The 11541-nt window shown below is 43.8% G+C and overlaps 1 protein-coding gene across 1 annotated transcript in view; it reads right to left on the bottom strand.

The window, feature by feature from the left end:
- Window positions 1-1447: 1447 nt before the first annotated feature.
- Window positions 1448-11541, bottom strand: part of LOC126281861 (uncharacterized) — a 58468-nt gene continuing 48374 nt past the window's right edge. Inside the window, exon 8 of the mRNA XM_049981125.1 lies at window positions 1448-1881. Within this exon, the coding sequence (XP_049837082.1) occupies window positions 1742-1881 (140 nt within the window). The 3' untranslated portion in view covers window positions 1448-1741. The remainder of the gene's footprint in view (window positions 1882-11541) is intronic.

The raw sequence follows: 11541 nt of genomic DNA, 5'->3' as shown, positions 1-11541 counted from the left end.
GCCAGTGACTGTTACCATTGCAGTTTCGGCCTTTGGCCATTATCAAATGCAGATGTTTTGGCTTTAAGCCATGTCAATTTTATACAGGCTGACTCATTTATATGTCGTTGTCATTTGCTGTTATATACATTCGTAACGCTGCTAAGTAGTGGGAGAATATGGACACGTGTCCTCGCACTAGCTAGCAGCGTTACGAATGTATATAACAGCAAATGACAACGACATATAAATGTGTCAGCCTGTATAAAGTTGACATGGCTTAAAGCCAAAACATCTGCAATTGATAGTGGACTAAGGCCGAAATTGCAATACTGGAAATAGTGAACATGATGTTTTTCAAAAAAAAAAAAAAGAAAAAAAGAGAGATACCCATCTCTTTTTCCACGTCAAAGGAAGCCACAAGACAGAGAGGCTTCGGTCGGAAATACTGCGTTGCAAAACTGTTTGGTCGGAAGTGCCATGGCACCTGCAGAACCTACAGAAGGGTCGGAAACGCCACGGCCGGAAAATCCATGGATTCCTGACATCGGACTTTTAGTGACGTGCAGACAGTACAGCATCGAGCTGTCTACGGAACATATTGCACTGGCCGAAGTGTATGGACACCTCTTCGACCGGGCTGCAAGTTGTAGGTAACGTTCGTCTCTGGAGGTAGTAATTTCTTGATAAATTGAGCTGTTATTGGAATCAATGTCGGACAAACCATGGTAGTATAAACGAAGATTACGGTAAATGGCGATGCTAGGCCATACCACAAATTTGTCTCTTATCGATCACCAGCAAATCAAAAACTTGAACGACACCCGTTTACCTCTCAAGTCTCATGGTTCTCCATGAGCTGGAATACTTTGCCTTCTGCCGGCACTAACACATATCAGCGGGCTTCTGTATCACAGCCCCACGTTTTGTCGTCTGAGAAGCAACCTTATTCATACAATGAGCCCTCCGCAGTGTGAGATCCAGGCAGCACTAGCATTCTTGCCATGAATCCTCCAAAAGCATTTGAAACAGGCTAGGTAAGTGGTAGGCGCAAAATGAGAAATTCATTTTTGCCTTGTTTCGCTTTACGTCACAATTTGAATAATTTTAAAAAATAACTTTAAGAAGGGGCTGAATTGCGCGACATCATCTTCAGCCCCCATGAAAAGTTGTCTCATCGCTGGAATGCATCACAGGTCGAAATAATGGGAGCAATCAAAGATGAGAATATGCATATCAGATTGTAGAAGATGTAGCATGCAGGTGGAGATTAAAAAGATTAACACAAACGATGGCGACAGCATCAACCCTGTCAAAAGATCATTGACGTAAAAGAAAATAAGTTAATATGCAGTCGTGGTTCTTCTCGGCGATATTAAAATGCTGAACATCTAAAATTGATTTTAACAGATGAAGCAATACCAAGACCTTTTACAGGCAATGACAAATGATTCTTCTACGACGTATCAGGATATTTCGATGGATTCCCTGATCGTTATGAGCAGCATACATTACTATTAAACATTTTGTACCGATTTATCCTACTGGAGAAATTCTTCTTGACTGCTTGTCTCGTGATTATTTTTAATTAATTTTGGCACACAGTTTTTATTGAGGAAGGTTAGTTCACTTTATTACGGGGGTTATGTTACACCAGGCGGCGTGGATGTTCATGGGATGCCAAGTGAGTTACTGTGTAGGCTGCTGACGTCAGACCGTTGCGAATCCGGAGAGCCGGCAGCTGCTGTTTCTGGGAGGGCAGCTACACCTTTGCCATTGTTCTCTCCTGGAGAGCTCGCCGTAACTGTCCCTTGCTAACCTTCCCCGTGGCCACACGAGGGATGGACTCCAGCATGAAGACTCCACCATGTAGAAGCTTCTCCTCGCTGCCGCACGCCCTCTCTGAAACGGAACATAAGCCTTGTCTTTACTTCGATGAGTGCTGTGGATTAGCCTAGATTAGGTAGACTGCAGTGTTGTAGCACACAAGATGTTCACTCCTCATTATATGGGGATAATTAGCTGTACTACTACATTCACAGTACTATACTCACAGTATCACACACAGAAATTGCAGTAAAAAGTATAAGTAATTTTGAGTGGCTGGACTAATATCCAAATCACAACGTGTCTTAAAATTTCATGCATGCTGTTTAAGATGACGCCAAGCAGTGGCTTTACACACGCTAAGCTGATGCAGATAATACGTTGCGACAGTCAGTCCTAGTGAGCGGAAACAATCTGGTTATAGGCAACAGGGCATTACAGGAACACCGCGCTTTTTTACATTTTACCAAAGAAAGTGATGGAGGTAGATTAGAAGTTGATGTACATGTACTCTACGGAAGTTGTCGCCAGTGATGAATGTATCCACAGTTAGTTGAAACACTCTGGTGAGGAGCGTGATAATGATAATGATAATGATAGGTATTACACTGCGAGTGTGACATCTGCTGACACAGTCGGCGACTCTGTCCGTCGGTGATATCGTACGAACTACTGGGGCCAGCGTTATCATCAACATTAATTAAGCTTCGGATGGGCGGAATTTTATTCGTAATTTGTGACACACACACACACGGTGAAGGAAAAAACTCATGAAATTTGTTCTATCACAACTTCCATCTTCACATGGGATGTGACTCAGTGCTAAAAGTATGATGTAAGATAGCGCACGAAAGCTTTATATACAAAAGGCAGTGTTGTCTGCATAGCGTACCAATGGGTATCCAAACAAATTTGTCATCAGTGCTCCGATCCTTTCCAAAACAAGCCTTAACTGACAATTTCGAAAAATTTTAACCAAAATTGTATTGTGCGTTGCCATTCGTACTCAGTGAAACATGCGACGTGTTAACAAGTGATGTCTCTGGGTGTTACGTATTTCAAATGTTCAAATGTGTGTGGAATTTTATGGGACTTAACTGCTAAGTTCATCAGTCCCTAGGCTTACACACTACTTAACCTAAGTTATCCTAAGGGCTAACACACACACCCGTGCCCGAGGGAGGACTCGAACCTCCGCCGGGACCAGCCGCACAGTCCATGACTGCAGCGCCTGAGACCGCTCGGCTAATCCCTCGTGGCTACGTATTTCATACATGCAACATTTTATTTCCTTCAGTTTCGTACCAGTTGGACTTCTCCAATATCATGGGCTTCTGCTTTCCTTAGTTGTTTGTTTTTTTACAGGGTGTTTCAAAAATGACCGGTATATTTGAAACAAGCAGCGATAGAAATACACCGTTTGTTGCAATATGCTTGGGACAACAGTACATTTTCAGGCGGACAAACTTTCGAAATTACGGTAGTTACAATTTTCAACAACAGATGGCGCTGCAAGTGATGTGAAAGAGATAGAAGACAACGCAGTCTGTGGGTGCGCCATTCTGTACGTCGTCTTTCTGCTGTAAGCGTGTGCTGTTCACAACGTGCAAGTGTGCTGTGGACAACATGGTTTATTCCTTAGAACAGAGGATTTTTCTGGTGTTGGAATTCCACCGCCTAGAACACAGTGTTGTTGCAACAAGACGAAGTTTTCAACGGAGGTTTAATGTAAGCAAAGGACCGAAAAGCGATACAATAAAGGATCTGTTTGAAAAATTTCAACGGTCTGGGAACGTGACGGATGAACGTGCTGGAAAGGTAGGCCGACCGCGTACGGCAACCACAGAGGGCAACGCGCAGGTAGTGCAGCAGGTGATCCAACAGCGGCCTCGGGTTTCCGTTCGCCGTGTTGCAGCTGCGGTCCAAATGACGCCAACGTCCACGTATCGTCTCATGCGCCAGAGTTTACACCTCTATGCATACAAAATTCTAACGCGGCAACCCCTCAGCGCCGCTACCATTGCTGCACGAGAGACATTCGCTAACGATATAGTGCACAGGATGGATGACGGCGATGTGCATATGGGCAGCATTTGGTTTAATGACGAAGCTTATTTTTACCTGGACGGCTATTTCAATAAACAGAACTGGCGCTTATGGGGAACCGAAAAGCCCCATGTTGCAGTCCCATCGTCCCTGCATCCTCAAAAAGTACTGGTCTGGGCCGCCATTTCTTCCAAAGGAATCATTGGCCCATTTTTCAGATCCGAAACGATTACTGCATCACGCTATCTGGACATTCTTCGTGAATTTGTGGCGGTACAAACTGCCTTAGACGACACTGCGAACACCTCGTGGTTTATGCAAGATGGTGCCCGGTCATACGCACGGCCGACGTCTTTAATTTCCTGAATGAATATTTCGATGATCGTGTGATTGCTTTGGGCTATCCGAAACATACAGGAGGCGGCGTGGATTGGCCTCCCAATTCGCCAGACATGAACCCCTGTGACTTCTTTCTGTGGGGACACTTGAAAGACCAGGTGTACCGCCCGAATCCAGAAACAATTGAATAGCTGAAGCAGTACATCTCATCTGCATGTGAAGCCATTCCGCCAGACACGTTGTCAAAGGTTTCGGGTAATTTCATTCAGAGACTACGCCATATTATTGCTACGCATGGTGGATATGTGGAAAATATCGTACGATAGAGTTTCCCAGACCGCAGCGCCATCTGTTGTTGACAATTGTAACTACTGTAATTTCGAAAGTTTGTCTGCCTGAAAATGTACTGTTGTCCCAAGCATATTGCAACAAACGGTGTATTTCTATCGCTGCTCGTTTAGTTTGTATTGCCGTTTCAGATATACCGGTCATTTTTGAAACACCCTGTACTTGCGGCAAAACCGATCTCACACGTAATTTCTCTACGCAGGTCGCCTAGAGAGTGGCGACATGTGTTGAAAGTTGACATGATATTAGAAGCATTGTTCCAATGGGCATGATATTAGAAGCATTATTCCAGGGGCACGCCTGTAGCGTATGCAGCCCTTACTTTGTACTTTCCGAAACGTATTTGCTTATAGACAAGGTAATAGTGAAATTTCTACAGCTCTAAAACTTCATAAAATAATTATTACACTGTTTTCGGGACCTAGCTGACATGTGAAAAACGAAACGTCTCAAACAACGAAAATCATCGTTTTCAACCAATCTTCTAAGAATTACGCTTACAAGTGTTGAGGTAATGAACTAGAAAATTTTTGTAAGGAACAATGTAGTTTTAGAAGCACTTCTAAAACTACATTGTTCCTTACGAGTGAAGCAGCCATATAATAAAGAAAAGTAAATGGTTCAAATGGCTCTGAGCACTATGGGACTTAACATCTGAGGTCATCAGACCCCTAGAACTTAGAACTACTTAAACCTAACTAACCTAAGAACATGACACACATCCATGTCCGAGGCAGGATTCGAACCTGCGACCGTAGCGGTCGCGCGGTTCCGGACTGAAGCGCCTAGAACCCCTTGGCCACACCGGCTGGCAGTGAAGCAGCAGATTGAGCATGTAAAAACACTTCTTTGGGCTTACTGAAACCAACGGCCTTGCCGCACTGGTATCACCGGTTCCCGTCAGATCACCGAAGCTAAGCGCTATCGGGCTGGGCTAGCACTTGGATGGGTGACCGTCCGGTTTGTCGAGCGCCGTTGGCAAGCGCGATGCACTCAGCCCTTGTGAGACACACTGAAGAGCTACTTGATTGAGAAGTAGCGGCTCCGGTCTCGGAAACTGGCATGCGTCCAGGAGAGCGGTGTGCTACCACATGCCCCTCCGCATCCACATCCAGTGACGCCTACGAGCTGAAGATGACATGGCGGCCTTCATGGCCTGTTCCGGAGGAGTTTAGTTTTTAGACTCATTACTATGTATTACAAAGAGGCGAGCGGCAAAGGAAGGGATGTTCTTGATGTCTGCAAGTATCATTTTTCTAGCAGTACATATACACACTAGATGATCTTCGTACCACTTTAGAAATGCCTTCGGGAGTCTCTATCCTGAGTATATAGCGGTAATTTCAGACACCGTATTTTGAAGATAACCAGACACCTTCAGCCAGGACGTGTGCTTTGGATCATGTTATGAATTTCGTCATATACCCGGTTAGATGAAATTCCGAGAGTCCATTACACATGTGTACTGCCTTCAGAAGCGGCAGCCACTCGGTCCATTTGTTTTGCAGCTCGTATGGAATTTTTATAGTGATTTCTCCACACACACACACACACACACACACACACACACACACACACACACACACACACACACACACACACACGTATACAATTGTGCAGACTGGTAATCTCGATGTTAAGTTGGCTGGAATGTTATTTATTGTGCTACGAGAAGCTGGAGGTGCTCTATCCAGTGCGATTCTTACATGTGTGCGTGATCTTGCGAGGGTAGTAGGGAATATTTATGTCACAGCAAGAAAGAAAGGAAAATGGGCGTTAGAGAGCTGCAACTATGGTATGAGCACTGCTTTTGGCCAATAGCTGATCACAGTAAGTTTCATTTGCTTGATTCCTGGTCTGCGTATAAAAATCACACTCCTTTAGAACTTACTATTCCTCCTGAGAAGTGTGTGACGTTGCAATTCATACCATCTGGAACCACTGGAAAATTCAGCCTGTGGATATTTGTTTTTTTCCATGCCTATAAAACATATTATCACACTATCTGCAGCTACACTTTAAAGGATAGCCTGTTTCACGATAAGCTCCACGACAGAGTGTTGCACAATCGGCTGCAAGCCGTTACAGTGCATGTTCTCATCACCTTGAGAACATGCATTGTCACACGAATATGATTCTGTATGCATTCTTTAAGAGTGGATATCTACCTGAACGTCATGCACGGTTTGTAACTCCCAAGGAGTTCTCCCTCGATCTTAACGGTGCGAACCTTTGCGATCATCGTAATTCGCCATTTTTCATTCGGTGTTCATGGCGCAAATTAATGGTATGTTATGAACATTTCTTATATGTCGACGATACCCATTTTGTGAAGTGCAATGCATACATCCCGTAATGAGTCGATCTCTGCACCTCCCAGATACACATTTTCTGTCGGCTACCTGATGAACATGGTGCGTCATTAGCAGCTAATATTTTTCCTTCAGATGAGCCTTACTAAAGACTGAATTCGCGACGTTACACTCAAGGGATTCCGTTTTAGTTATACCTATAGATTTCACGAAGTATGTGTTTGTGTTACAAGGAAGTCAATCATATGTGGAAGATCTTAATGTAATGCTAATGTTAAGTGTATGTACGAGGTAATGAAAATCCTTTGTTCCATAAAGAATCTTCTCTTAATATTGATGTTTATTTTATATTTTTGTTATAAAAATTTTTGAAAAAGATCAGGAGCTGTTAAATTTTACGTCTCGTTTTACACTTGCAGTTTACGCTAATGATTTTAAGTAAAATTGGAAACGTTAAATTCCATAAGTTTGTAGCTACTAGAGATTTTGGGTTTTATCTCTGGGACATATCGGGGTGTTATACTGAACGAAACAACTCACACGTCTTCAACGGCTGGGGTTAAAGATTCATAAATGACCTCGCACCATTTTTCTGTGAGACAGAGAGACAGTTATAGTACTGTTGTCTACTATGAGTTGATCGCGTTAGCTGCAGATTCTTCTGCTATTGGCTGGAGATGTTGTTGTCTAAATTTTTAATGGAGGAAATAGAAAGCGGACGGGAGAAGGCTACAGTAAGGAAGAGGTATTTCTATCTTACATCGGAAAATGCGGTCTGCTAGCACATCAGTTTTTGACACTGAAAATCAACGATAAGCAGTTCAGACAATAAAAGAATAGAAGTTTTTGAACTATGGCGCAACAGAAGAAAGCTAAAGATCATATAATTAATGAGGAAGTATTAAATATATTTGGGGAGCAAAGAAATTCATGGCACAACCTGACTTGAAGAAGGGATTATTTGATAGGACGTATTCTGAGACATCAAGGGATCACCAGTTTAGTACTGGATGAATATTGTAGGGGGAGGGGGAGGGGAGGAGGGGGAATAAAAATCTTAGAGGGAGACAAGCAGATTCAGAAGGATGGAAGTTGCAATGGTTTTTCGAATATGAGGAGGCTTTCGGGGAGAGTTGCATTAGACAACAACAACACCGTATGGCTCACTTTATAATCCCTTATCACAGTATGGTTCCCAAGCCCTGGTGCAAGTATATTTGGTCGTTACTACCCTAGTAAGCCTACCAGGAAAAGAGGACCCCCCGTATTTAGCATGGAATCCGAACCATGTGTCGTTCCTAGCGAGTCTTCACATAGTTGAAAAGTGAAGTATACAGTAAATGGAGACTGAATATCGATCCAATTCGACCGAGATTGGATCCCACTACTTCTCGGTTGTCCTGTCACTGGCCCAGCAAGGATGTAACAGGGAACGCCCGCAACGGGTTTGCAGTCAGAGCGGTGGATTGCTAAGTGAAGGAGCCCAGGTTTGATTGCTGGATGGGTTGGAGATTTTGCCACTTACGGAATGGGTGTTGTGTTGTCCTTACGTTCGTATCGTCGTAATTGGCTCTCCACTGTTGAAATAGCTGTAGCGGCAAGTCCCAAAATTCAGTATATCAACAGAGAATATGTACTAATAATACAGAAGTTAAGATCTATTCTTCTCCAAAACTATTGTCTCCGCTACTTCATCTCTACACATTGCTTCCATCCACTGGAGCGATGAAAACCATTTCGACCTGACTGAGGGGAACGGGGAGCGGATTTTTTTTACCACGCACCAGAAACACATGCCACTGACATAGAGTGTTTCTCAGCTAAAAGTGTTTTCATCTCCAACAGCTTTTCGTATCTGGTGATTTGGAAATATGAGCTGACACCGAGTGCGTACGTGGCATACTGACAGAAATTTTTCCCTAGCTGAAGACGCGAATGGAATAAGACAGAAATTCACTAATATTGATATGCTGTAACATCTGACACGCACTGCAATTTGGCGTTCGGAGTTTGTATGAAGATGTGAAAGTGCTTTCTCCTATCCCTTGATACAATCTCCTGTAGTGAAACAGTGTGACCTTATCAGCGTGGCCGGCCGCGGTGGCCGTGCGGTTCTAGGCACTTCAGTCTGGAACCGCGTGACTGCCACGGTCGCAGGTTCGAATCTTGCCTCGGGCATGGATGTGTGTGATGTCCTTAGGTTAGTTATGTTTAAGTAGTTCTAAGTTCTAGGGCACTGATGACCTCAGATATTGAGTCCCATAGTGCTTAGAGCCATCTGAACCATTTTATCAGCGTGTAGTCATAAACAGTTCTTGCTGCTATATTTGGATTTTATACAACAATTAACAGGCCCATTGCTAATCATAGTCTGTGTTTTGTTGATCGGCAACGTCATTCACAATACTGTTTCGACAGTAGGAAATCCAATACATCCACATGCGCGTTGGAGGTGAAAGTAGACCTCCATTCTCAGTATGGTTTAGTAGATCGCATGATCTTCTTTATCGTTTACTGGACAATCCGTCTGGAGTACGTTCTACAGTCTTCGCTCATGCGTCTAACGGCGTTTTGAAGCTTAGACCCGTTGCTTCTTTGCTGCAAGAAGAGCTGTCAGCACTGGAAGTTGCCCAGTGAGCTGGAGTTCTCCACATAGGAGTCACTCCATCACTCCACCGCGATCGTCAGTCATGTCAAGACCTGTCGTTCTCTGCCAAGAGCACCAACTGGCTCTTAAGGATCCTGAGAAGAATACAACATAGTTGCGCAAATGGGAAGGCTGTTGTCGGCCCACACAATTCAGAAGCGTCTGCACACGTTCAGTTTGGCCCCTGTGCGTCCGTTACGAAAAACAGTGCAAACTTTCCAGTCCCGTAGTGCACAAAAGGTGAGGGAGTGGGAACGATTGGAATGAAATCTGTATCAGTGGCATCGGGTGGTCTTCATCAAAAAATACATGATGTGCGTAGCGTCAGGTGATCATCATAAAAGAGTGTTGAGGGGAGGAGGGGGCAGGTATCAATGCACGTCTCAGGTATGCAGTCACACAGAGTCACCACGGAGGTATGTCAGTTTTGGGACTGGTATTAACATCCGACGCCTAGCTTCAACGTCGAGAGAGCTTATCGGACTGTGTGGTATCGGTTCAGAACTTCCATCCCACTATAAATTACTACAAGAGTACCGCACCCAACCTCCTGAATACCTTCACCCAGGACAGTGACACCAGCTGCAACCCATACGGACAGGGAACCGACTGAAAACGCTTGGAACCAATAGAAAGTTGCAATAACTCTTCGCAGAAATCCACCCGGGAAGACAGGATGACCATAGGATGGCCAGGCTTGAGTATTTTACCCATCTTGTGGACACAATGTATGCATATAGCAGCAGGGTATTTTATGTCATCGATCGACAGGCGTGCAAAGATGGGCACTTTTGGGTTGCCTATATTTTGTTTATTGTTTGGTGTTTATTTCACAGCAAAATTATTTATTTTTGTGTTTCATAAAGCTTATTCTTACACACAATCCTTGAGTTTAAGTCAGCCTACCACCACACACACACACACACACACACACACACACACACACACACACACACACAATTGCTTATACGCAGGGGTGCAATACCTTCTTCTTCTGAATAGACTGAAAAATCAGCCTACCAGTTGCAAATAAAGGTTTATTATCCATTGACCATGGATCGATATTTGTAAAAATATCTTCTTTAGAAATATTAGCCCTAAAAATGTATACACCAGTTCCAAAAAAAATTTTTTGCAAACGTAATAATATACTAATAGAAAAAGATTTGTGAAGTAAGCGTACTCACTTATTAGACCACACGATGCCACGATAGATTACATGAAGCTGAGTTCTCTTGTCTTAAACGAAATTGGCGAAACAGGAGTTATTGCAAGTCCTGGCTTTAGATAGCGCCAAATTACATATATTGTACTTCAGAAAGACTACCCATTAGTAAATGCCTGCAGGTAGAGGAGCTTGTCAACATCACAAGATAAAATATTTGCGTAAGTTACGTGTATCTTATGTCAGAGACTAAGGTCAACTGCTACAAATATACAGACTCAGGCGACTAGGAAAAATTGGACTACAGAGGATGGTAAATATATGCACTTTGAACCGCCCCTTGGTTGTGCTGAACACCAGCATTTTATAGTAAAGTAAGTATGAAAATTCCTTTACAAAGGTTTTTTTATCTCTTTCTTTTGAGCTCATCCCTTGCCAACGCGGGGTCGGCCTTGTTATTACGGATTTGGTAGTGTTAGTTGCAGAGTGTGGCCGGATGCTCTTCCTGCAGCCATCCTGAACCCTCCGGGATGTAAGAAGTGTACCCCAGCTGTGTGTGTCTAGTGGAAGCCATGAAATAGTGCGATCGTGTTCAAATGTCTGTGAGTCGTGTAACTGAGGCGGAATGTGGGGACCAGCCCGGTATTCGTCTAGCGGGATGTGGAGAACCACCTAAAAACCACATCTAGGCTGGCCGGCATACCGGCCCTCGTCGATAATACGCCAGGCGGATTCGATCCAAGGCTGGCGCGCCTACTCGAGTCAAGAAAGCAGAGCATTAGCGCTCTCGGGTATCCTGGCCGGTCCTCTATAAGGCTATTAATAAGTAACATAAATTTAGCTATTTACAAAAGATCACCTTAGGGCCAATACTCCTG

The sequence above is a fragment of the Schistocerca gregaria genome, chromosome 7 (assembly GCF_023897955.1).
Source record: "Schistocerca gregaria isolate iqSchGreg1 chromosome 7, iqSchGreg1.2, whole genome shotgun sequence".
Lineage (NCBI taxonomy): Eukaryota > Metazoa > Arthropoda > Insecta > Orthoptera > Acrididae > Schistocerca > Schistocerca gregaria.
The sequence above is the reverse complement of the archived record's forward strand: the minus strand, read 5'-3'. Positions and strand labels throughout refer to the sequence as shown.